At 37.1% G+C, this 27,318-nt stretch overlaps 1 protein-coding gene across 2 annotated transcripts; it reads right to left on the bottom strand.

The window, feature by feature from the left end:
• Window positions 1-355: 355 nt before the first annotated feature.
• Window positions 356-27,318, bottom strand: LOC140533866 (prostaglandin-E(2) 9-reductase-like). 2 transcript variants are annotated; one of them, XM_072654198.1, is made up of 9 exons: window positions 27,123-27,318; window positions 21,162-21,329; window positions 18,924-19,040; window positions 12,846-12,923; window positions 11,383-11,505; window positions 10,608-10,717; window positions 10,041-10,206; window positions 4,184-4,266; window positions 356-1,363 (listed from the first exon to the last, which is right to left on the bottom strand). In XM_072654198.1, exons 1-9 carry the CDS (start codon window positions 27,207-27,209, stop codon window positions 1,321-1,323), a joined length of 975 nt encoding a protein of 324 aa, XP_072510299.1. In that variant the 5' UTR covers window positions 27,210-27,318; the 3' UTR covers window positions 356-1,320. The 2 variants fall into 2 exon arrangements, with proteins under 2 accessions (XP_072510299.1, XP_072510300.1); XM_072654199.1 differs by lacking the exon at window positions 12,846-12,923.

Raw genomic sequence — 27,318 nt, 5'->3', positions numbered from 1 at the left:
TGTTGGCAACTAATAGTCCTTGGGAAATTGACTTTTGTATGAGATGACTTGCTATTTTTAAATCCAAACTAAATTACTATGTGATCCATTTAAAGGGAGATAATCTTAATATTTGACCCTCTATACATAGATCATGCCTTATTGAAAGAAAAATTTGAAATTTGGCATTATGGTGATATTCTTAAAAAACTACATGAAAGAATTAAAAGAGTAATTATGCTAGACGGCTCTTTGGTATAAAATATCCAATTGATAAGGGATTAATGCTTTTATATGTAACATACACAAATGCATTAGATCAAATTGATGATATTTGACTGGCAATGAGTTAAAAAAATCCATAACACTAGATATGTTATTGTTAGGCTTACAAGTTTATTTTACACACAATACTTTTTGTCTGACAGATTTAAAACAACATATTTTTCATACAATAGAATTTTGGTAGATTATTTGAGCATTGATTATAAACATTAAATTGCACCTAGAGTAATAAGCATTGAAGTTACATCTTCTTTATTGCAGACAGATCACGGATTCAAAGATTTATTTTTGTCTCATGGGTTACCTCAGATATGGATATTTGTCAGCTGCAAGGTTTACATAGGTCAGTGTTCTTCTGGGCTTTGAGTGAACTCTGATATATTCATTGCATGTGTAACCACAGAATGTAATTGTTTTCTTAATTTCTAATGACTAATTTCTGCTCATATATATATATACATATATATGATTGACTTTCTTCTGCACAGCAGAGTTACAGAAATTACTGTATTAGTGCAGGACGTAAAAGTAACTGGGATTAAATCATAGAGAACTGTTGGGGACTGCCATTCCTAAGTGCACAACTATATAGATGGTGAAGTGAAGTCATCCATGATAGAATCTCATTAAGGAACTGGGCACTTAGGATGCTGGAGGGCATATAAATATATATGTTAAAGTACTTAGAATAATTATAAACTGAGAAAAGAGGAAAACTGTGAGCTCGATACCACCTCTGACACATCCTCTTTAAGCAAAGGCTACCTTTCTTGGGAAAAATGGATAATACTTGCATTACTGCATGAAAAGGACCTGGTAAACTTTGAAATGCTACATAAATGTGAACCATTATGTCTGTCTTACTGCAGGCAAGAAAGGCAAAGTTTATAATAGAACAACTGCCTTTAACATATGCCTTGGTGTGGGCTTTGTGATATTGTATGGTTTACCCATAATAATGGATTTAATTTCCATAAAAATCAACAGAATGTAAACTATTTCTTTAAGAGAAACTTCACTGCCTCAGGGACACAAATCTTCTGAGTCAGAACTTCATTAATATTCATCATTATACGGATAGTTGGGAAATTCCTGGAATCTAAAAAGGGACAAACAGACATGTTCAAGTCTTATGCCTTAAAGGAATCTCTGCAACACAACAACTCCAACAACCTACCTCCTCCCACACTCAATCTCCTCAAATACCCAGATAAAAAAATACAGTCTTTGTGGTGGATTGTTTTCATTGACCCAGGCATCTAAATACTGAGTAAAGACTTAGCTCTTGATCCCTCTTGCCTTGGGTTCAAGCAGGCTTTGCTCAGTTTCCTTAAACAAGAAAATATTTCTGAGATACAAGGTAAATAAATGGGTGATATAATGGACCAGGAGAAAAAAATGGCAAAACATTCAAGTATCTTTGCCAAGAAAACCCCAAATGTGGCCACAAAGGGTCAGGTGTGACTGAATCAACTGAACAGTAAACATAATACATCCTGGCTCTGGAAACAGAAAAATTGTAACTTGTGTTCTGACTCTTCAATAGTGGGCAGTATGACTATGGGCAAATTACTATAATGTCTCAGAAGCTCAATTTCTTCATCATTAAAATGGAGAACAACATTTTCTGGTCTTTCTATTTTACAGGGTTATTTCAAGGTTCATCTGAGACTATGGGGTACAAAGGACTTTGCAGCCATAAATCACTATGAAAATGACAATTGTTATCATTAAGAAGGACCCTATAACAAGGGGTATTTGGAAGGGTCTGATTTAGGAAACTGAAGCCAAGAGAGGAGAAGTGAGCTCCTCCTGAGTCAAACTGGCAGAAATTGGCAGAGAAAGCAATCAAAGCTTAAATTTAAGACTTGAAATTCAGTTATTTTCCCATGTTAATCATCACACTGCCTCCCTACACCATGGCATACCTTCATCCACATCAATCAACAATCAATAAAGCTGACTTTGTTCCCATATCATGAAGGGAATTTAGAGGAGGAAAAGCATTGTGGTGGACATTAGCCAGGCTGTACTATGAACCCCATTAAATTATGATTTTTTTTAATAGAACCAGAAAAAAGGAGATATTCCAAGGACAATCAATAGCATAGTAAATATTCCACTATGCAGCAAGTCAGTCAGTCAGTAAGTGTTTTCTATGCCTCCATATGTGAGGCACTGTGCTAATCAATGGGGATACAAAGAAAAGCAAAGTATACTCTGTACCCTTGAAGAGCATCGAATCTAATGGGGGAAGACTACAATTAAACAAATGTGTAAAACAAACTACATGGATGAAACAATCCAAACAGAAAAGGCATTAGAATTAAGAAGGATTGGGAAAGGCTTTCTGGAGAAGGTAGAATTCTAGATGGCACATGAAGAAAGTCATGAATTGAGGAGGTGAGGTGTGCGGGGGAAGATACCTTCTTTGAAAAAAGGCAAGGAGGCCATTGTCACCAGATTGAAGAGTACATGGCAAGGGGTAATGTGGGAAAAGACTGGAAAGGTGGAGGGGGACGTTATGAAGACCTCTAAATGTCAAACAGAGAAATTTATATTTCCTTCTGGAGATGATAGGAAGCCATGAGGATTTGTTAGGTGACCTTTGTTAGGTGGCTTAATGGAGAATGGATGGGAAAGGAGGAGGACTTAAGGCAAATACACTCGTCCAAAACCTATTGCAATGGTTCAGGTATGAGGTGAAGAGGGTCTGCACCACAGAAGTGGCAGTATCAGAGGAGAGAAGACAGAATATTCAAAAGATGTTACAAAGGTGAAATCGACAGGCTTTGACAACATAGTGAATGTGAGAAGGTGTGGGGTGAGAGATAGTGAGGAGTCAAGGATGATACCTAGGGTCTAAGCCTTGGGGTTGGGTGAGAGCTGTGCCCTTGAGAGTAATAGGAGAAGTTTGGATGTGGGCAATATATGGAGGAAAGATAATGAGTTCAGTCTCAGATACAAAAAACAAGGTTTCAAAGTTAAAATAGAGAAAGATATGTACCATGCTTACTTTAATAACTATGTTTACATAATTTCCAAATATCCCTAGGCTAATATGGGACCAGTCACCTAACGAGAATTAAAGCAGTCATGGAAACAGAAGTTGGGCTTCTCTGAACCTCACTTCTTAAGGAATTATAGAGTACAAGAATCCTTAAAGGAAATGAGTTTGGAGGAAGTCACACTAAGTTTTCTTCATCTATTCTTGAATGCCTGTGATTATACACTTTCACAGTTACATTACAGAGTGGTGCTATAGCGCTCCTCTTCACAGAATCTAGGCCCTAGAGTACCCTTCAAGCCTAATTTGGACTCCTCAAAGATTATCTAATCCAAACCCTTCTTTTCCCAGATTTTCTAAGAAACTGAGATTCAGAGACAATAAGGGATTTTTTGTTTTTGCCTCATAGTTAGTAAGCATCAGAGATATAATAAGAACCTAACTTTCTGACATAAGGTACTGCTCTGTTTGTATGGGCTAAGTTTCATTACTGAAAGTGGAAGAAAATGACCTGTTGTGCACCAAAACCATAATAAAATCCATGTGTGGAAAAAATATTTTTTTCTATTAAACTGCCAAAATAGAGATAGGAGGACCACATAGAACAGCCATGTTTGAGGGCAGACAAATGACTTGTTTCAAATATCTTATTGCAATTTTACACTTGAGCCTCAGTTACTAAAATGACTTTTTTTATACCTGACCCAGAATAAGTACAAGGGAGAAGTCCAGAGTGCTGCTTCAAATAAATGGAAGAGAAGATCTGATGAATATTGTAAAACATTGTACCTTGTAAATATTTAACTTCTCTGTGAAGGACTTGAAAAAGGAATCCCTCCTCTAAAGTGCTGCCCCATTCTCCCTGCAGTCACAGAAATCTGAGATAGAAAGATGCTAAGAGCAAAAACTCACTCATTGAGGGTGTAGTAGCGAAAGTTTCTGTTAAGGCCATCAATGACTTTAATGTCTTCTGGAGTCAACTGAAACTCAAACACCTGCCAGAGAAGAGAGATTGTTATAAGTAGGGTCTGTTTATAGCACCTCGGAATAAAACAGGCAAGCTGAATGATGGGAATTTTGTAAATCTGTTCTGGAGTTGGAGGTGTTTAGGTAGGTGAAAACTAACTAATCCCACCTGAGAGCTCCAGTCTTCTTGTGGGGGGAGCCACCCTTTCCTAACTCCACCTTTTAGAGTTGCAGAATTCTCCTTAATCTAGAACTTTCCATTTGTTTATTCATGAATGCCTTAGGGATTCAGTATATTCATCCTATTCATTCAACATTTAAAAATTTTAATCCTGCTTTATATAGCAAATAATTGCACAAAATTTGTTGGAAATGTATTTTCCCCCGAGATAACAATCATATGTATGTTTGAAGCCATATAGGTTTGTTTCTGAAAAAATTTCAAAACGATCAAACACACAACGATTTCTACGTATCTACTACAGCAAACTGATCACTTCTGACTTTGTGCAACATGTTCTTGAAGTTTCCCCACTTGTCAACAAATTTTTTCCAAATAGCCATGGCCACAGGAGTGAAAAGCTTAAGTGAAAACGTATTTCTAATAGGTGATCATATGCATGGTCATACTCTCATTTGCATTCTGTACATCACAGAGTTCTTTCTTTCTCCTCTGTTATCATATAATTCGATCTCATCAGTGATATAATCACATGATCAAGATGCATTCTTTTTGCATTTGCATTCCTGCAGTGCAAATAAATGTCAGGCTGTTTGAAATCCATGATCACTTACAAGCCATCTTAAAACTATCGTTGACTATCCCAAGCATTCAGGAGAAACAAAACTTGTATTGTCTCTCATTGCAATATCAAGGCAGCTTCCTGATTTAACTATAACCTCCACTTATGACAATATTATTCAATTTAAATGAACTGGTCAGCAACACTTCTCAGTATTTCAGTAGAGTTTCTTTGAGGGTGTAGCCAATATGGTGGTAGGAAAGAATGAAGTTGTATCTGAAGAAATTCTCTCCTGAAAAGATTAATGTAGCTATAAAAATTGTTTTAAAATGAAGCAATATATACAATTACAACACAGATACATATGTTTATCATTTCATACAATGTTTCTTATTAACCAGTAGAAAAGTTCATTTTTTCTGTCTTCTCTGTTTATTTTTCACAATTGGTTGAGTGGCTAAAAATTTTAAATGAACTTGCATCTTCAAACAAGATAGCTTCTAAAATTCTCCCACCATTTTCCATCACACTATGGGAGCAAGCATTTTCACTTTATTCTTATTTTAAATTAAAATACAAACATAAACTTCATGTAGAAACAATTTAAATGTGTATGTCTATTGTTAAGTCAAATATGATAAAGTTCTGTTCAAATAAAAAAGTTCTCTATCAAAATTAAGATTATATATGAAAATTAGGTAATGTTAAACTAGGAAATTATAAAACAGAACCAGAAGGATGAAAAATAGAAGACAATGTCAAGTATCTCATTAGAAAAACCAAAGGCCTGAAAAATGGATCCAGGACAGATAATTTAAAAAAGGATTGGACTATCCAAAATTCATGATCAAAAAAACAGCCTAGACATCATCCTTCAAGAATTTATCAAGGAAAATTGCCCTAATATTCTAGAACGAGAGGGTAAAGTAGAAACAGAAAGAATCCACCAATTACCTCATGAAAGAAATCCCAAAAGGAAAATTCCTAGGAATACTGTAGCCAAATTTCAGACTTCCCATGTCAAGGAGAAAATATTAGAAGTACTCAGAAAGAAACAATTCAAATATTGTAGAAACAATCAGGATTACACAAGATTTAGCAGCTTCTACACTATGGTACCAGAGAGCTTGGAATATGATAATCTAGAGGTCAAAGAAGATGGCATTAAAACCAAGAATCACCTACCCAGAAAAACTGAGTATAATACTTAAGGGGAAAAAATGGAACTTCAATGAAACAGAGGACTTCCAAGTATTGTCTCAAAGACTAGAGCTGAATAGAAAATTTGACTTTCAAATATAAGAACCAAGAGAAGTATGAAAAGGGAAACAGGAAAGAGAAACCATAAAACACTTGTTAAAGGTGAATTGTTTCCGTTCCTACATAGAAAGATGACATTAGGAATTCATGAAATCTTTCTCAGTATTAGGATAGTTAGAGGGAATAGATAGATACATATATGCACACATACACACACACAGATACACAGACATACACATACACACACACACACACACACACACATATATATATAATACATGTATATGTGTATGTATATGTATGTATGTATATAGGGGGGAGTGCACAGGATGAAGGTGTGATATCTAAAAATGAAATTAAAGCTTGAGAGGAATGTACCACGAGAAAGAGAAAAGGAGAGGTAAAATGAAGTAAATCATCTCACACAAAAGAGGCAAAAAAGAGCTTTTACAATGGAGGGGAAGAGGGGGAATGTGACAGGGAATAAGTGAGCCTACTTTTCATTGCATTTGGCTCCAGGACGGAATAACAAACACATTCAATTGGGAATGGAAGTTTATCTCACACTATAGGAAAGCAAGGGGGAAGGAGATAAAAAAGGGGGAATAAGAAAAAGGACAACAGATTGGGGGAAGGGGTAATTAGAAGCAAACTTTGGGAGAAGGACAGGTCAAAGGAGAGAATAGAATAAATGGATAGCAGAACAAGATAGAGGGAAATGTAGTTAGTCTTTCACAATATGACTGTTATGGAAATGTTTTGCATCACTGTACATGCATAACCTACACTGAATTGCTTATCTTCTCAATGATGGAGGGGTGGGGGAAGGGAGAGAATGGGCAACTCAAAGCTTTAAAAATGAATGCTAAAAATTATTTTTAAATGCAATTAGAAAATGAGATACATAGGAAATGGGATATAGAAATCTATCTCACCTTATAGGAAAATAGAAGGGAAGGGGATGGGGGTGACAGAAGGGAGGGCTGATTGGAGGAAAGGGTAATCAGAATACATAATATCCTAGGGTGGGGGCAGGGGAAAGATGGGGAGAAAATTTGAAATATAAATTTTTCTGGAAGTGAATCTTGAAAATTGAAAATAAAAAAATTTATTTTAAAAATAAAAAATAAATTTTAAAAATGGTTAGCCAAATGAAAAAGGAGGTACACCAGCTAACTGAAGGAGACAATTGCTGAGAAATTATTATGGGTCAAGGGAAGCTAATGACTCGATGAGATATCAACAATTCATCAAAAAAAATGAAAAAATAGAAGAAAATGTGAAATGTCTCAAATGAAAAAAACTAACCTGGAAAATAGATAAAAGGGAGAAAATTGAAAACAATTTCAACTACCATCAGAGACAGAGATTTGGGACATCATATTGCAAGAAATTATCAAGGAAAACTGCCCTGATATCCTAGAACCAGAAAGTAAAATCAAATTAAAAGAATCCATCTATCACATCCTGAAACAGGTCCACAAAGGAAGACTCCCAGGAATATTATAGCTAAACTCCACAACTCCTAGATCAAGCAGATGGTACCTCAAGAAGCCAGAAAGAAACAACTGAAATACTGTGGAGCCAAGTCAGGATTATACAGGATTTAGCAGCTTCCACATTAAAGGACTGAAGGGCTTGGAATGTGATATTCCAAAAGGTAAAGAACTAGTATCACAACCAAAAATCATCTACCTAGCAAAACTGAATATGTAACCCTCAAGGAGAAAAATGGATATTTAGTGAAGAAGTGAGCTTTCAAGCATTCCTGATAAAAAGACCAGAGCTGAACAGAAAATGTGACTTTCAAATATAGGAGAGAAGAGAGGCACAAAAAGGAAAAGGGGAAAGAGGAAAAAAAACCATAAGGGATTCAACAGTGGTAAACTGTTTACATCCCTACATGGGAAGATGATATGTGTAATTTTTAAGAAGGGTATCACTACTAGAAGGAAAGTACAGAGGGAGAGGGTTACATAGGGATACATAGGAAATGGGGTATAGAAATTTATCTCATCTTATAGGAAAATAGAAGGGAAGGGGATGGGGGTGATAGAAGGGAGGGCTGAATGGAGAAAAGGGTAATCAGAATACATAATATCCTAGGGTGGGGGCAGGGGAAAGATGGGGAGAAAATTTGAAATACAAATTTTGATGAGATGACATTAAAAAAAGAGACAGAAAAGAGGATTGCACTGGGAGAAGAGGAAAAGAGAGGTAGAATGGGAAACTATTTCACATGAAAGAGGTTTAGAGAAAGAAAAACATACAAACTGAGATGGATATAGAAATCTGTGTTACCATACTGTGAAGTAGAAGGAGAGAGGGATAAGACAAGCAGGGAAACTGATAGAAGGGATAACAGATGGAGGTTAATAGTGGCCAGCAAAACACTGGTGAGGAACGGCAGGGTAAAAATAATGAGAAGAATCAACAGGGGAAAATAAGATGGAAGAAAACACACAGTAACCATAACTGTAAATGTGAATGGACTATACTCACCCATAAAATGGAAGCAAACACCAAAGTTGATTAAAAACAAGAATCCTACAATATGTGGTCTACAAGAAACACATCTGAAGAACAGACACACAGTAAAGGGAAGGGGCTGGAACAGAATCCATTATGCTTCAGCTGAAGTACTAATTAAAAAAGAAAAGTTAACAATTTTAAAATACAAAGAAATTCTGGATGTGATGTCTGTCCTCTCAGGCAGCCAGAAGGGTGAGGAGAATGATAAAAGAGTGGGAAGGAAGAACAGAGCCTACTTTTATCAGATCTCCTGAAAAGACATTTCAAATTAAATATCTGACACATCTCAAATTTAAAAAAATTTCAAAAAAGAAATTATTTTCATTTTCCCAAAAAATAATATGGAATCCAAATTTCCCAATTTCTGTATAAAGAACTACAAATTTTCCCGTCTCTCATGTTAATTATCTTGGTGTTCTCCTCAATTCCTCTTTTTCTCTCACTCCACAAATATATTCAGTTGCAAATCTTGTTGTTTCTGCCTCAACATCTGACATCTCATCTCGTCTGTCTGCTCAGATGGCTACCATCATCATTTATCACCTGGATTATTGATCACTTTCCTTCAACTCACTTCCCAGTTCAGTCCATTATCCTCATTGCTTATAAATTCATTAACCTTAAGTGCAGGTCTCACTGTATCATTTCCTTATTCAGTAAAATCTTTATCACCTTGAGGATAAAATATAAACTTTTCCACAATCTGGCCCCAATCTATCTTTCTCTTGGTTGCTCACACAGAATACTGCATCTCCTATCTTCTTCCCTTTGTACTGGGAAAGGCATTCTCTCTTCACCTCTACCTCACAGAATCGCTTTTTTCCTTTGGTTTATCTCAAGTACCAACTTCTATATGAATTTCCTCCTGATCCCCTTAACTGCTAATGCTCTGCCTACCTTACTACTATGCATTTTTCTAATTTATATTTTTCTTTATATTACATATATATGCATGATATAACGTGAATAAATACAAACCAGATATTGCAAAGTGTGTGTGATATTTTTGTCACATACACTGTCTCCTCAGAAAATTGAAGTGAACAAATTGTTTCTTGGAGATCTTTTGAGAATAGCAGAGAATGTGGGTGAAGTCTCACTTCTATCCACCAGATTGAATCCCTGAAGGCCACTAGACTCTTCAGGAATCATCTCCCTAATAACCAGTTTTCAGACTTCTATATTTTTCATCATTTTCTCCAATATTCCATTCACCAACACCAGTATTTGTGCAGCTGCATAAACCAACTCTGCCCATGCCTCTTTACCCCAAAGTTCTCCTTGATCTCCTTTTCACTGCGGCTCCCTGCCAAGACTACCACCCCTCGTTGAATCTGGTATCGGAGAGCAATCTGGGCTGGGGATCGATTGTGCTTCTTGGCAATGGCTCCCAAGACTGGTTCTTCTAGGAGAACGGGAGCTTTTTCATCTACCCTACAAGGGAAAACAAAGATTTTGAGATCTGTGCTCAGGGAAATGGTGAAGAGCTCAATGCTATGTAGGTAGTAATCACCCTTCAGCATTTTTATATTTTTGAAAGTATTTCCATAAATGTATCATTTGGACCTCATAATAATATAAGAGGGAGATGGGGTTAAAGTTATAGCTTCTCTTTACATACAGTGAAATAGGACTTAGAAAGGTTAAATTATTTCTTCAAGATCATGCAACTAGTAAAGTGCTAGAAGTCAAATGGGAGTCAAATCCAGTTAACTATAACCCCACAATCAATGCTCTTTCGACTACTCAATGTTGCACAATTTGTAAGCATACAAAAATTTAAGTAATCAATGTAATTAGTGATTAAGGAATCAATTACAGACCCCCTTTCTCACCATTGAGGATCTCTCTGGGTTCCCAAAGCACTGTGTGCTACCAATATGATATCTTTGGACTTGCAGAACTCCAACAATTTGCTCTGATTCAGGTAAGGATGACATTCCACCTGCAGTACAACAGATACTGAAATTTTACCTTAGAAAAATAAGCTGTATGAAGCCAGAAAGAACAATATTAAACATTTTAACAACTGAAGGACTTGAGAAATACCCCAAACACACCTCAAATCACAGAATGCTAGTGCAATATATGTCTGCTTAAGGCCCTTTCCGTGTACAGCCATTACTTCTGAAAGGGGCAGAAAAAGTAGTTTTGAATAAAGGAAAAGACTAAAATCAATTGATAAAGGATGTAAGATTCAGATAATGCCACTGATGGATAGTTTGACACCTGAAAAAAGTAGGAAAAGAACTTTCATTTAATGAAAAACTTTAAATATGTTGAAAGAAACAGAGCTTTCAGGTATTAGTTATCTGAGCAGTTGTGAATAGAATCAACTATTTAATAAAAATAGACTCAAAACACCATATGGATTTTATTAGACGAAACCTTGCATATCTGAAAAATTTTCCATTTGAAAGGATTAAAGAAATAAATTTTATTTATTAAAAACTAGGAAAATGTGAGTAGGAAGAAATACTTTCAAGAACAAAAAATCTGATGTAGGATTATGATGAAGATAAGAATTATAGGGAGTTATTGTCCCTCCATTCATTTGTCAGGAAAAGCAAGGATAGGACAGAAGCTGCACTAGAAAAAGAATTGTTTTACCTGATTGCAGACAGGTTTATATTTCAGCCCAGTTTTGTTCAGGATCATCTCCAATTGCCTGCGGTTGAAGTTGGACACTCCAATGGATTTCACAAGGCCCGCATCCTTACATTTCTCCATGGCCTGAGTAGAGAAGGACTGTGAACCACTATGGAACCTTGGAGAACATGTTGAGTAGAATCCCCCATTATCACCTAGCCTTGGTTTTTTCACTTCCTTGCCTCTAATTTGAAAAAAAGAACCTCAGGTGAGGTCATACCACAGAATTAAAACCTGGAGGGGACTTTAGATACAATTCAGTTAAAACTTCTCTTTCTTTTCTTTTTTCGTCAAGGAAAGCAGGATCAAGAGAAATTATTGCCAAGTGCAACACAGTGAGCAACGAAACTATGGTTTGAGTACTCGTCTTCTGACATCTTTGCTATCCTGGTTCAGAAGACAGTTCTTCATCAGGCATATTTCTAGTTTTAAAAAGCAAATATTAACTGTTTCATCTATGTGACACTGACTCCCATATACATTTTCAATCAAAGTATGAAAATCTGAAAGTTAGGTGACAATTTCAAGAAATGAAATTTAAAATCATAGGATCCAAAGGCAAGGTATTCCGAAATATCAAATTAGCCTTTCAGTCTTAAATGGGTGACAAAATCTCTACTGCCAAGAAACAAAAACAGTAACAATCACCAGAAAAAGAAATCCCCCACCCCCAGCTTTTATCTACGTTCTCTTGTCTTTACTTTTTGTTATTTTCTAACACACCAATTACTCTCTCACTTGCCATTCCCATTCAATGAGTCCTGGGTTCTTTCCCCTTGATCAGAATATGACAAGATGTCTAAATTTCTGGGAGGTCAGAAGAAACCCTGGGAGTGCACCTCTTCTCTTCCCTCCATCCTATAACCCACCTGAAGGGACCCAAGATCCTATTGTTACAAACAGAGGGTGCTTCAACAACATCTTAAAGTACATCATTCTTAAAGTACATAATTCCCTGGATTTTCTGATTAGTGTGTCAAGCCTCATTTAATCCCCACTGACATTCATTTTATATTAATATGGAATAATAGCCTATATCACTAAGGTCAAGAGACTTCACTATCTTTTAGTCCAATTGCCCTCATTCTTCAAATGATAGCTGATATGACTCACTCAGCATCCCCAAATCAGTGTCAGAGCTAAAGTTAGAGGTTTGTGTTTCTAGCCATGCACATATTCCATTTCACAAGCTTCCTTCCATCCTTTCATTTGATAAAATTCACTTTCAACTTAAAATTAGAAGTCTAGGTTTCTAGTCCTGTACGTATTCCATTTAACAAAGTGTCTTGCATCTTTTCATTTGATAAAATTCAGTTCCAGCTACCTGAGGATCTTCCTCTCCAGTTACAATAACTTTTAGTTGGGATAACTTCACCTCAAAGCAACAGGAAATTTTTTGCTGTCTGTTTCCACAATTCACCTACCTCCCAAGTATCACGCAAATCTACAGAGTAACCGATAGGTTTCTGATTTTCATCCATTGGATACATCTCTTTGCCAGGCTGTAATTGGAGAAGGAAAACTTGTTGTTTGGAGACTCTCAAGCAAGTGAGTGATTCTATTCAATTCAACCTACTTTGTATGTTGCATAAGGCACAGTGCCAGATGCCACAAATAAAACATGAAATGATGTTGAATTTCTGGACTTATAGGAGCTTATCAACTAATAGAAATCAAATACCTAGATAATCAAAATAGCTCATAATTATACAAATCCAAAGGATCAGAGACCTAGACCTGGAAAAAATCTTAGAGATCATGTAAATCAAACCTTTTCGCTTTATGATATATTTAAAACTTTATTGATAATTTGACACAAAACATATATCAACAAACATATAATTAAATCCCATAAAGGAGCAGATTTCCTAGAAGAATTAAGGAAAACTGCCTAATTTAATCACATGGTTCTGTATGTGCAAGTAACACTTTTTAACTTGGTAGTATATTGATATTTAAAAAGAAAAAATGTGTCCTTTAACTTGAAAAGCCTATAATTTTTTATAAAATTGTAGTCATGTATATTCATTCAGTTACTCACTCATAAAACATTGATTAATCAACTATGAGAGCTTAGTGGCCCTGAGCTAGACTCTGGGTTTACCAAAATTAAAGAATTCACTATTGGACAGCTTTAGTAATTCCTATTTTGTAATCTGTGGCCCAGAACCAAACTGCTAAACCTTTCATTCATTTTTATTTCTTTGCCTTCCATACTTGTAGGGTTTTTTGGTTGAATAAATCCAGCGCCCCCAACACATTCATTCTTCTTCCCTCTTGCACTCTCATCTTCTTCCTCCTCAGTTCAGTAAGGCTGCTGTTTATTTTATCTTTTTTCGTTATGCTAGCACAGATAATAGTATGATTCATGTATCCTTTCAACCCCAATCTTCTCTTTCTATAGAGTATCTCCTTTAAAGACCCATACAATTTTTCTTTCCTCCTCACTGACCAAAAGATATAGTGAGGTTCCCCTTTTAATATGTAAGCACTGGACCATCATCCTGACTCTTATGGCTACTTGGACTTGTTGACATTTCACAAATTACTTTTATCCCTTGCATTTTGTTTTAGACTCAATTGAGGCTAAGTGACTTGATCAGTCACACATCTGGTGAGAATGTGAGGCCAAATCTGAACTCAGGCTGAAATGTGAATTGAAGTCCTCCTTATTCAAAGGCCTGTGCGCTATCCACTGTACCACCTAGTTGCTCCTGCCCCTTACATTTCAAAAGATGTTAAAGAAGGCAGCCTCCAGAAGTAGAGTCAGACAACCCAGATCCCATATACTTGCTTTAGCACAACTAAACTTCATGTCACACAGAACAAATGATGATAAATTACTGAGAAACTATAGTAAGTAAAATCTTCTACTGCAGAATTATACAAAATCATTCAGCAGCCCACAGACAAGAAAAGCACTCCCTTGCCCTCCTCCTGAGCATAATCTGTAGTCTGCAATGTTCTAGGTCTAGGTTCTGCAAGAATGGAGGACTCACATGAGAAAGCTCTAGGGTGAAGACCTTGAAAACCTTGGGGAGGAACAGCTGGAAGAATTACTGACATGCTACTGAGCTTAGGTCAGAACAGCCAAGATCAACGATAAGAGGATCTAAACACTCTGAAATGTGATGCCATGGATGAGCCTTAAAACCCAGCTCTACAAATGTCAGAGAACATGGGAAGCCAAATTCTAAGAGATGGAGGTCAGTGCAAAAACCCAAGGAATCATGGCAGAGCCAAGATGGTGGAATAGTAGGACAGGTCTATTCTAGCTGTACCACCATAACCCTTAAAATTTGAGGAAAAGAAATGACTCTAAACAACTTCTAGAGCAGCAAAAGCCACAAAATAAAAGAATGAAAGAGATTTCCAGACCACGACAGCCTGGGAGGCTGACAGAAAAGGTCTATTGCACCAGACTCATAGGGGAGCATAGTTCAGCCTTGGTTGCAGGGCACAGACAGGACCAGAGCAAGATTCAGGTCATGAAATCACAGGCATTATCTGTGGTTCCCAGATTTCACAACTCAAAAATGCCAAAAATAGCTTCAAAGTCAGTGAGAAAGCTCTTTCACCTGGGTGAGATGGGAGTGTATCTCGACCTGGGCCTCAAGGCAGTGGCAGCCACTGCACCAACAGCGTCCATTTTTGGAACCCCTCAGCCTAAAGACCCTGGGGGAATCAAGCAGCTGATATGATCTCAGTTCTGAATGACAGTCCTGGGGTGAAGAGAAACCCTGGCAGTGTGAAGATGGTAGAAGCTCTGGAGAGGGAACCCTAAGCACAGATCCCGTGCAGAAAAGCTTGTGGTTTCTCCCAGACCAGAGCACAGGCCAGGAGATGAGTATACACTTCTCCCTTCATCATATCACCTTGGAGGAACTGAGAATTTACAGGTCCCTCGAGGATACCTTCCACTTGACAAAAGACTCAAAAGTTGAGTAACTGACTGGGAAAATGCCCAAAAAGTAGGGAAAAAAATAAGATCATAGAAGGTTAATTTTGGGGGGAACAGGTATTTTTCTTCTATCTTTTCAGATGAGGAAGAATAAAGAATATCATCAGAGGAAGACCCAAAACTCAAGGCTTCTACATCCAAAGCTTCCAAAAAAAAATATGCAATGGTCTCAGGCCATGGAAGAGCTCAAGAAGGATTTTGAAAATCACAAAAGATGGGTGTAAGAAAAATTGGGAAAAGAAATAGAGATGCAAGAAAATCATGAAAATCCAGTCAACAGCTTGCTAAAGGAGACCCAAAAAGTGCTGAAGAAAATAATGCCTTTAAAAGTAGAGTAACCCACATTGCAAGAGAGGTCCACAAAGCCAATGAGGAAACGAATGCTTTAAAAAGTAGAATTAGCCAAATGGAAAAGGAGGTACAAAAGCTCAATGAAGAATTATTTAAAAATAAGAATGGAGCAGATGGCAGCTAATTACTTTATGAGAAACAAAGAAATTACCAAAAAAACAAAAAAGAACAAAAAAATAGAAGACAATTTGAAATATCTCAGTGAAAAAACAAGTGATCTGGAAAATACACCCAAGAGAGATACTCTAAAAATTATGGGACTGCCTGAAAGCCATGATCATCTTTCATGAAATTATCATTATATTTTAGAATCACAGGGTAAAATAAATATTGTAATAAACCACCAATCACCCCATGAAAGAGATCCAAAAAGAAAAACTCGTAGGAATATTGTAACCAAATTCCAGAGTTCCCAGGTCAAGGAGAAAACATTGCAAGCAGGCAGAAAGAAACAATTCAAATATTGTGAAAATACAATCAATATAACACAAGATCTAGTTGCTTCTACCCTAAGGGATGGAAGAGCTTGGAATATGATGTTTCAGAAGTCAAAGGAACTAGGATTAAAACCAAGAATCACCTACCCAACAAAACTGAGTATAATACTTCAAGGGAAAAAATGGTCATTCAATGAAATAGAGGACTTTCAAGCATTCTTGATGAAAAGACCAGAGCTGAATAGAAAATATGACTTTCAATTACAAGAATCAAGAGAAGCATGAAAAGGTAAACAGGAAAGAGAAATAACAAGGGACTTACTAAGTTGAACTGCTTACATTTCCACATGGAAATATGATATTTTAAACTCCTGAGACTTTTCTCAGTATTTCGGTAGTTGAAGGGATTATACAAATAGCCAGAGAGTACAAGGTAACTTGAATAGGAAGGGATGATATCTAAAAATCAATAAAATTAAGGCTGAGATAGGAATATATTGGGAGGAGAAAGGGAGAGATGGAATGGGGCAAATTATCTCTCATAAAAGAGGCAAGAGAAAGCTTTTTCAATGGAGGAGGAAACAGGAAAGGTGAGAGGGAAAAAAGTGAAGCTTACTCTCATCATATTTGACTTAAGGAGAGAATAACATGCACACTCAATTTGATATGAATATCTATCTTACACAACAGGAAAGTAGGGAAGAAGGGGATAAGTGGGTTGTGGGAGTTGATGATAGAGGGGAGGGCAAATGGGAGGAGGGAGTACTTAGAAGTAAATGCTTTTGGGGAGGAACAAGGTCAAAAGCGAGAATAGAATAAATGCGGGGGCAGGATAGCATGGAGGGAAAGAGGGTTAGCATTTCACAACATGACTATTATGGAACTCTTTTGCATAACTACACAAGTATGGCGCATATTGAATTGCTTGCCTTCTCAGTGGGGATGGGTGGGGAGGAGGAAGGGAGAGAAATTGGAATTCAATTGGAACAAATGTTGAGAACTGTTTTTGCATGCATCTGGGAAATGAGAGGTTAGAGGGGTATGGAAATCTGTCTTGCCCTAAAAGGAGGTGGTGAAGATGGGGATAAGGGAGGTCAGGGGTGTGATAGAAGGGAGTGGGATTGGGGAAAATCACAATCAGAATACATGGTATCTTGGGGTGGGGAGGGGAGAGATGGGGAGAAAATTTGGAACCCAGAACTTGTGGAAATGAATGTTAAAAACTAAAAATTTATTAATTAAAGAGAAAATATCTCAATTCAAGCAAAAAAAAAAAAAAGGAAGGAAAGAAAGAACCAAGGAATCCATGCAAAGACCAAAGAGAGCCAACAACTTCACCCAAAAGCCCAGAAAGTGCCCTTGCCTGGCCCTGGAACATAACCCCATTTAAGAAATTGCATACGGAGATGACTGGATCAAACACACAAAATAATAATTTAAATAATTATTGAGAAACTAAAAGAAATACAAAGGTTTAACTGTGTAAGAGATTAAGTTTACAACATACTGGTGCAAATATTCAACAAAAAGAGGACCCTAGTTACTGGAATAGGTACTCACTATTTAACAGGAACTGCTGAGAAAATTGAATAGTAGTATGGAAGAGATTAGATTTAAATTAGTACCTCACAACTTATGGAAACATAAAATTCAAATGTGTATGTGGCCTATATGTAAGACTACATCAAAAAAATTAATTAAACAATCTTGCTATGTTTCTAACCTACGGCCATTGGTCCCTTCTAAAGGAAATCTGGGGAACTCACTAGATCTGTGCTGGTCTTGACCTGAACAATGGGTAGGCAGCAGCACTATTGCTCAGAACTCTCTAATTCAAGCAATCTACCAATCTTAGCCTCCCCAGGACCAGGTGTGGAGAAAAAATAGGCAACACCAATATTATGTGACATCTTGATGGACTAAAAATGTGGAAATCTCCAAATGTCCTAGTGGTCTAACATTAGAAAGTCCCTCAACACCATGCAATGAGAGTCTGAACTTGAGGATGGATTATCCTACTGCTGTAGCTTCTTCATGTTTTTGATAAGTGATACTGAAGGTTTTTCTACAAGGACTGCTTTCACAATGGTCAAAGAGTAATTGTAAAACTTCATTCTCTTCTGCTTATCCCCCATTCTTGAACATCTTTTTTTTTCATTAACAGTAAATCCTACCACGTACATTGCAATTACTTCTTTTTTCTCCTTTGAGTGATACCCCAAGACTTTTCTGTGCAATGGTTTTTTTTCCTATCCTAAGTTGCTATACAACACTACTGATTGGCTGTGTACTCTAAGCAGCCTGAAAGTCATAAAAATCAAATCTAAATCAAAGGAATATGAACTTGCAATTATCAAAAGCAGATTCCTTAGTACTCTAATAAATCTCTAAGTTTTTTCCTACTGTCTTTGACCCACAATTATTAGGCCCTGCTGACTGTATGACTCTCCCTAGAAATCAAGAGAATTCCCTGACACAGGACTATGGGCATTTGCCATCATGACCAGTCTCATCTCTTAAGGCTAAATCAAGATATCCTTAGCAAATATCTACTTGTAGGCATCTACTTTAAATATTAGCACACTGACACACAAGCCTGTCAACACTTATCTGTAGTCCTCTAGACAAAGCCTGAGCAAGGGCAAAACATTTCTCCAATCCTTACAGAAGCAGAACTGAAAAATGCTAAGGCAAAAAACAGAGACATGTGACCCAAAAGTCTTTGTACATCTAGAGGGGGTTCTAGTACTTACTTTAAGAGAGATGGGAGAATGTATAATATAAAGGTCAAGGTAATCAAGCTGAAGGTTCTTCAGGGTCTCTTCCAGGGCAGGCCTGACCAAGTCTGGGCGGTGGCATGTGCTCCAAAGCTAAAGGGATTGAAGGAATACTCAAAGTAATATTGTATACTCTTTATCAAATCAATATCAACAGAAGGGACAAATTGCGGCAATAATAGGATAGCAGACTGAGTTCCCAGAATGGCCAACTTACAGAAAAATTGCAAAAAGCACCTGAAATTCCTCCTTATCACTTAATCCCTGTGTGCCTGTTCCTTTCTTTGTAAAATGAGGGATAATATTTAAAATGCTATCAGCCTCCAAGAGTTCTTCTGAGGTTCAAAAGAGATGTCACCTGCTTTGTAAATTGCAAAAGTGACCTTTTGGGAAGTCAAGAAATTTATCCACTAGAGGGAGGGTCCTGAACTGCCTGTTGAAGGAGGTTCTGAGTGAATGTACACCCAGTCTGGAGACATCTCTGAATCAGGGGGTTATAAAAGAAGTACTAGACAAGCCTGGAGCTAGAAAAGTAAAGAGGAGAAGAAGTACTCATGGAGTACCCCTGGGCCAAAACTACCTGACCCACTGAACAATGAAGTCTCCTCCCAACTCAAGTTAATGCTAGAATTTTGGATATTCTTGAAACTGTGTTTTGGAAACCTACTGAGATTTTCTTCCACCTATGCAAGGAAACAGTACCTACAGAATCAAATGTCAAAAAGATGACAGACAAGCAGGCATTGAGGTACAACACTTTCACCTTCACCTTGTCTGTTGGGTAAGTGCCTGATTTTCCCTATATTGTTTCCTAAGATTGAACACAAAGATGATTTAGTACAACACAACAGACAATAGGCTAGACTTGCAACTTTCTATGCCTGCAGCTTGGTAGGAGGTTTTAGGAAATGCTAATCAACATTGCTATTACTTTAATCCCTTATTATTTACTTTTCTCTGTATTACATTTTATAAACCTTTAATACAATTTAATTACCTGCCCCCCAAAAATTAATGTAATGACTGGTATCTTCTGCAAGTCTCAAGGTCAAAGTGCCAGAAACCAGCCACCATGGGGAACCAAAGGAAAAGAATAAGAATGAGTAAGATAAATTTCATAAAGTGTAGTTTAAACCTTTTCTTGTCTAAATCTAGTTGAATATAGATATCAAAACAAGACTATGAGAATACCTTCAAATTAAACCCAGGAGACGGTAATTAAATCGTATGTTGCTGAATTTCCACCAAATTAGAGGGCATATTACTCCTGTTCAGAAGCAGTTAACTCTATGTAAACTTCCTTAAAAAGAAGTTACAGTCTTGTAACTTTTTGTCTTCTCTTTAAGGCATTGTTCTTTGTTTCCCCAATGATAAAGTGTTTTTAAGGAATGACCAATGATTAACTACATATTTATGATTTTCATCACTTGCATTTATTCTGGAATTTAACAAATAATTTCTAATTTGCAAAACATATAGGTTTGTCAAACACTAATTTCCACAATAAGTATATTATTTCCTCCAAATTAACTCCACTTTTCATTCATTAATTTAAAAAAAAATCTATTAAGTGATCATCCCCATACATTCTTCTCACAGTTCAGTCAAGAAACTTACATCCGTACGAAAGGTAGGAATAATTTAGATTTTAGTCTTGAACATTAAACTATTAGCACTGTTAGGAATCTGTCAGTTCAAAATAGTGAGTTTGCTAAATACTAAAAAAATAACATTTGACATGTCATAATAAGAAGAATATTCTCATTGCTGTTTATTCAGAAAATATGATTACTACAGTTCCTTAACCATTTTTCCTGGGAGTGCTTATTTCTATCATGGACCCTGAGGTGATTGTTTCATTATGTATTTGGGGAAACTAAATATCTATATTTTACCATATAGGCGAGTAAGCTCCTGAAAAACAAAGACACTGTCTGTTATTTAAGGAATATCCTTATACAAGTGTGCATCGTGCTTATCAACTGAATGGTCAATCTACTTTCGAAATTTAATGACTGAGAGTTAAATTCCATTGTTTCTCATCAACACTAGCTAGCCTTCCTCTTTTCCTTTATGCAGCAAAACACATTTGGTTTGTTTAGATTGCGTTGGTTGGGAGGATTCCTCTTTGTTCCACATAGGATACTATTTATAGTTAATCACATTTTTTTAACATGAAAAAACCTCACAAAACTCAATCACTTTTTTGTATACCTTGCCTGTGCAGAATATGTCCTTTCTGGTCACCGTACCATCTGCAATTTTTGCTTGAATTGCCTGTCCAACTTCTTTTTCATTTTCATATGCAAAAGCCCCATCAATATGGCGGAAGCCCACTTCAATAGCCACCTTTGTGGCCATCACAGTTTCACTTTTGGGAACCTAGAGATTCAAAGGGACAGAATTTCAACCTGGATAAAGATACCTTAACCCAATGAACCTCCTTCCCTAAACATGTTCTTCTAACGGTAGTTTCTCCTTCCCTCTATCTCTTCAGCTTCACTTTCTCCCTTGTTTGTCTTTTTCTTGGTCAAGTGCTACTCAAGTTCTTCCACACACACAGCTGCATTTGTTATTTAATTTCTTTAGATCCTGATGCTTGTTTATTTTTCCATTTGGCCATTCTAAGCCATTTCACTGTTAGGCAATAGAAAGAATTAGACATTTTGAAAGGTAGACCCAGGGTCAGCTGTATTCTTTGACTTAGACTTTACTCTTCAGATTTTAGTTTGGGGATCTGCTGCTACATTCCATACCTTTCCTCCTCCCACAGACCATAGTTTAATAGAATCTTTTGTTTAAAGCATATTGAATTCCAAGCTACTGGAAGACAGCAGAGTACTTTGCAAGAAAAGTGAGCAACACTAATTGACATTGCAAAGTCAGTAAAGGCCTAAAGGAGGAGAAAAGCTTTCAACAAAGAAAAGTGTGAGAGAAAACATCCAGTGCATTAGGGGAAAAATGAAAAAAAAGATGAACTTCAGAGAATCACTACCAATCATGGATTGGGGAAAAAAGAGAAAATTGACTTGATAGCCACTACCCATGGCTATATACTCAAACTGAAATTCTAGATTTACCTAATAAGTCAAGACAGAGAGTTCAGAATTACTGTTAGGGAGTCTATACCTATAACCTCAGCTGTCGTATTAATAAGGATAAGAGGGCAAAATCATAGAGTTAGAAATATTGGGAGTGAGATTTTGCCAACAACTGCTTTAGGTACAGATGTGGAAAGACAAATGAATCAGAAAAGAGTTAGAACCACCCAATCAAGAAATAGGCTAAATAATGATATTGCAGTGTAACTGGCTACTTAGTTAGCTCAATATAACTTATTTTTGAATTATATACAATGTTTTGTACTTTTTGACATGTATATGTACTATTGTATGTATGTTGTTGTTATGTATTCTCTTTACCGTTCCTAGAGTTTGCCTCATTGGAAGCAGCTTGTAAGTGGTGCTTTGAATTCTGACAGGTATATTTTATGTGTACTGTATTTATATTGTGAGAATTGTACTATAAGGAAAGCTGAGCATCACAGAATTAATGCTTTCAAACTGCGGTGCTGGAGAAGACTTTGGAGAGGGCTTTAGACAGCAATGAGAGATATCAAATCCATCAATACTTAAAGAAATTATTTCAGGCTATTCACTGGAAGGTCAGTACCGAAGCTGAAACTTAAATACTGTGGCCACAAAGTGAGAAGACGGGACACAATGGAAAAGACCTGATGTTGGGAAAGAGGAAAGGCAAAAGGAAAAGGGGACAGCAAAGGAGGACATGGATAGACAGTGTCATGGAAACAATGAACATGAACTTGGACAAACTGAGAGATAGTGAAAGGCCTGTTGTGCTATGGGGCATGGAGTCAGGCATGACTGAACAGCAAGAGACACTAAATGTCAAGGTAGGGTGAATGTTACATATCCTAAAATGGTTTTCAGGAAAAAAAATTATGGGTTAGAGAAATATAGCACCAGGTTCAGCAGCTTTTCCCACAGACTACCAGTACTATTACCATATTTTTAAGGGAGAATAGAAAGAAGAAGAAAAAAGACTGTGCACAAAGAACAGTAACCTCTCTCCTCCTTAAGGATTACTCTTCATCTAGGTTTCTCCCACCAGAGGAGGGCATGAATGGAATAACTAAGTGAAGAAAAGTCTTCTCTTTCTTCTCTCTGTCTGCTCAAAGGAAAAGCTATTAAGTAAGGCTGAGCAGAAGGAAGGAGAGCTTTGGAATCCATAGTGACGAAAAAGACCTTTAGGACAAAGGACCATGTAAAGGAAAGGTGCTCAACCTGATCTGGTCCCTCAGAGCAGAGGAAAGCTAGAACTCAACTCCTAATGGCTCACCAACAAAAATGAATCAAAAATTACAATAAAAAACGTTTATGAATGCAGAGTGTACAAACGCACAAAGCAGAAGAGAATAATGTGAAAACTTTTATAATCAAAACCACAAGAAAAAAAGCTTGCCCACAAGAAAATTTCTAATTTTTTTTAAATTATAAGAGTTTTAAAAAGGTATTACAAAAGAAATCAGAATTATGGAGAAGAGAACTGGGGAAAGGAGCAATAGCTTAAGAGAAGAGGTACAAAACTTTAGAAACAAACTCCCTAAAAATCAGAATGGACCAAACAGAAATAAATGATTCTACAAGAGAAAATGAGAGAATAAAGTGAATGTAAATGGGATGCATTCATCTGTAAACTAGAAGTTGAAATGAATTTGGAAAACAAAATCCAACAATATATTGTTTACAAAAAACATACTTGAAACTCACAAAGAGGTAAAGAAGAGGTTGGAACAAAAATCTATTATGACTCAGCTGAACACAAAATAGCCAGGGCAATAATGATGATTTTAGTCAAGGCAATAGCAACAACTATAAAGAAATAAAGAGAAAATTATATTCTGCTGAAAGGTAACACAATAATTGATTTCATACTTAATCCTTTCTTCCTCCTTGTTTGTCCTTTGTTGCCAAAGAAGACCATGTCATCAGAGAAATAATGACATGACTTGCACTTGACTTTGTTTTGAGTGAGGGAGGGCTGTGCAGGTCACCAGCCTCACTTCTCCTCCAGAGTCATCTGAATGCAGTGACCAGATATTCATCAGGATGACTGGAGATGACCCAGGATGAGGCAATTTGGGTGAAGTGACTTGCCCAAGGCCACACAGTTAGTGAGTGTCAAGTGTCTGAGGTGAGATTTGAACTCAGGTCCTCCTGACTCCTGCACAGGTGCTCTATTCACCGCACCACCTAGCTGCCTTCATATTTAATATACACGTAGTCAATGGCATAACTAATAAAAACAAAGGAAAACTAAATGAAATTACAAGGAGAAACAAACCCTAAAGCTATAATAATGAGGTACTTCAATTTACTCCTTCAGGCCTAGATAAATATAACAAAAAATATATGAAAAAATAAGAACATGAACAGAATCTTAGATAAATTAGATGTGACAGATGTTTATTGAAAGGAAATAGAAATGAGTGTTCCTATTTCTCAGCTGCGTGTGATTCTTTTGAAAAAAAATTGATCATTTCTTAAGAACAAAACCAATGGCAAAAAAGCATAAATGTTCTGTGTATATACAGTATATGCTTATTTGTCATAATGCAATGAAGTTATATAAGAAATAAAGGGCCTCTGGAAAAAGTATTAAAAATAAACCATATCACAAAGCTCAGTTCTGATATCATTTTGTCCAGAAATCCTTCCCTTATTCCATCTTTCCCTCTCCCCACTTGGTTATTAGTCTCCACTTCAAACTTCTCATAATTCTTTGTGGTATAACTCTCTAATTCAGTTATCGTATAACATATATTTATAGTTTTCTGCATTTGTGTCTTATTTCTCTTTTAGGTTGTGGGTTTCTTGAAATTAGGGGCAGTGTCTTAGTTAACACACCAGAAAGTATTAAAGTGATGCCAGTTTATATTCCCAAGATCGAAGGTGCCCAAATACCATGTTCTGTTTTTTGTCAGGATAATCCTGCTTGGGCTTGTACCTTTCCCCAGCTACTCAATCAATAAGTCCAGAACTTCACACTATGTAACCTCAACATTCATAAAATTTTAGGTAGAGAGCTGTACCCTATAATCACAATTTCCTTCCCCACTCCCCCATCCCCTTTTCCCAAAGTCCCCATTTCACCAAGAGGCAGACAAAGCATGTCTGACAGTGAGACAGTGACACCTAGGGAGAGAAAGGGTTCAGAGCTGTGGCTGTTTGTCTCTTCTCAGCTGGGCTATTATCCCACAAACCCTAAACTCCTTCAAATCCCTGCCAACCTGAATGAAGGAAGAAATAAACTGCCTGCTTTCTGGAGAACACTACGTGGAAGCAGAGAGATGGAAGGACTGGAGGAAAGCTTTTTCTCTTGGCTGGCTACCATCTGTGCTCAGATGTTAGGCAAAATGCAGGCATGCCCGCATGCGCGTGTGCACACACACACACACACACACACACACACTACCCCACTCCCACTATTACCTTTACTATCTACAATATTCACAAAGTAGCAATATTCACACACAAGCAGCACGAAATAAAGCTTTGCTTTCTGTGCACTCTTTTCTCCCCATTGTTCAGACTACTTCAATATACAGGTGCCCTCATGCTGGTCCTGCGTTTCCTGCACCTGAATTTGCCTTCTCCTCATTCCCTGGAAGGCAGGAGAATCCATCCACCCATCTTCCAACATCCACACTGCTGCACAGGTTCCATAAGTAGTCGATGTCCATACAGCATTGCTGGTTACTCTAAGGAGGCCCTCATCTGTGGTACAGATTTACTTCAAAGATGGTGAGAACATACAAGAAACAATGAACAGGCAGACTTCAGAAAAATCTGGAAAGACTCATAGGAACTGATATTGAGTGAACTGAGCAAACCAGGAGAACACTGGACACAGTAACGGTCACATTGTGCAATGAATGACTTTGATAGACTTAGCTCTTCGCAGCAAGGCAAGGATCCAAGACAACTCCAAAGCATTCATAATGGAAGATGTCACCCATACATCCAGAGAAAGAATTTGAATGCACATTGAAGCATACTATCTGTTCTCTTTCTGGTTTTGGTTTTTCTTTCTCATTGTTCCTCCCATATGTTCTAATATTTCTATACAACATGACTAATGTGAAAATGTTTAATAAGAATGTATATGTAGAGCTTATATTGAATTGTATGCTATCTTGGGAAAGGGGAAATGGAGGGAGGAAGAGAAAATTTAAAACTTATGGAAGTGAAGGTTCAAAACTGAAAAAAAGTTTATTGAAAAAAGATGGGGCACGTTCACAATAATTTTGTGATTGAAAGTGTAATTATGAAGTGGTTTGTGCTTATGCCCACAGAGCAATAAGAGCTCCTTGCCTTGCCCTGAGCAAGCTCCCTCTCTCCAGTGTGATTCCCATTTCGTCCTCAAGCCCCAATCAAAGGAATACCAGGCAATGTTAACGACCAAGTCAATCACATGACAAAAATAATATCAAAATTAGTATAGTTAAAATTAATTTATGCAATAATTCTATTTTATCACATACAATTTATAAGTATAACTGAAATAATTAAAACTAATATTAAATCTGGTAATTCTTCTTTAGCAGAATTTTTTTAAAAAACACAACTAAGCAGCAGCAAAGAACACAGCGGGACCTATTTTTCTTTGAGCCCTCTGCCTCCTGGGGAGATCGTGTATAATAATACACAACCCCACATCTCTCTGCTCATCCATTTAAATATCATCTCTCATGATCTCAAAGATGGGAAAGGCAGATATGGCAGACACTATCTGCCACAGACGCTCCTCCCTCTCCTCGTACAGTCCTAAACACTTTTTCAAATTCTGGGCTTAGTGAAAAACCTTCCTCCCTGGAGGGCTGATCTCACCTTAACTTTCTTTTCTCAGTCTGGGAAAAACTACAAACCCCAGGGTCTCCATACTCAACCAGTGGTGACTAAATTCGAGATGTGGTACTTTTACACAGTGTCAGGTTTACACAGAAATTCACTATCCTGCATTTGCTACGTAATTGTGTATTTCTCCCCCCAAAGAGTCTCTAACGCCAAACTGGGTAGCACAGGAAGGGAATTAGGATTACACACTTCATCTCCCCTTCCAGCGCCCACAAACCCCCCTGCTCTCTATACTTACACTTCTGGGTGCGTAAGTACCAAATCCCAGCACCGGGATGGTATTCCCATCATTCATTGTCACCCTGTGAGATCTGGAAAGAGCCATTTCTTTTCACCTCACAGGTCAGGTCAGCTCTGAGCAGTCGAAAAACCCACACAGAGGCAAAGACTAACTGACAGAAGCCTTGGCTTTATACACTTCTACTCTATTGCCC

Source organism: Notamacropus eugenii, chromosome 3, assembly GCF_028372415.1.
Source record: "Notamacropus eugenii isolate mMacEug1 chromosome 3, mMacEug1.pri_v2, whole genome shotgun sequence".
NCBI classification, from domain to species: Eukaryota; Metazoa; Chordata; class Mammalia; order Diprotodontia; family Macropodidae; genus Notamacropus; species Notamacropus eugenii.
The sequence above is the reverse complement of the archived record's forward strand: the minus strand, read 5'-3'. Positions and strand labels throughout refer to the sequence as shown.

Excerpts from the sequence above, each read along its gene's own strand:
- LOC140533866 (XM_072654198.1), bottom strand. The coding sequence starts at position 27,209 with ATGGCTCTTTCCAGATCTCACAGGGTGACAATGAATGATGGGAATACC. Across the intron at positions 12,924-18,923 it reads ATTCTCCCATCTCTCTTAAA|CCTGGCAAAGAGATGTATCC; the intron begins GTAAGTACTAGA and ends CTCCAATTACAG. Across the intron at positions 10,207-10,607 it reads ACCCAGAGAGATCCTCAATG|GGTAGATGAAAAAGCTCCCG; the intron begins GTGAGAAAGGGG and ends TTTCCCTTGTAG.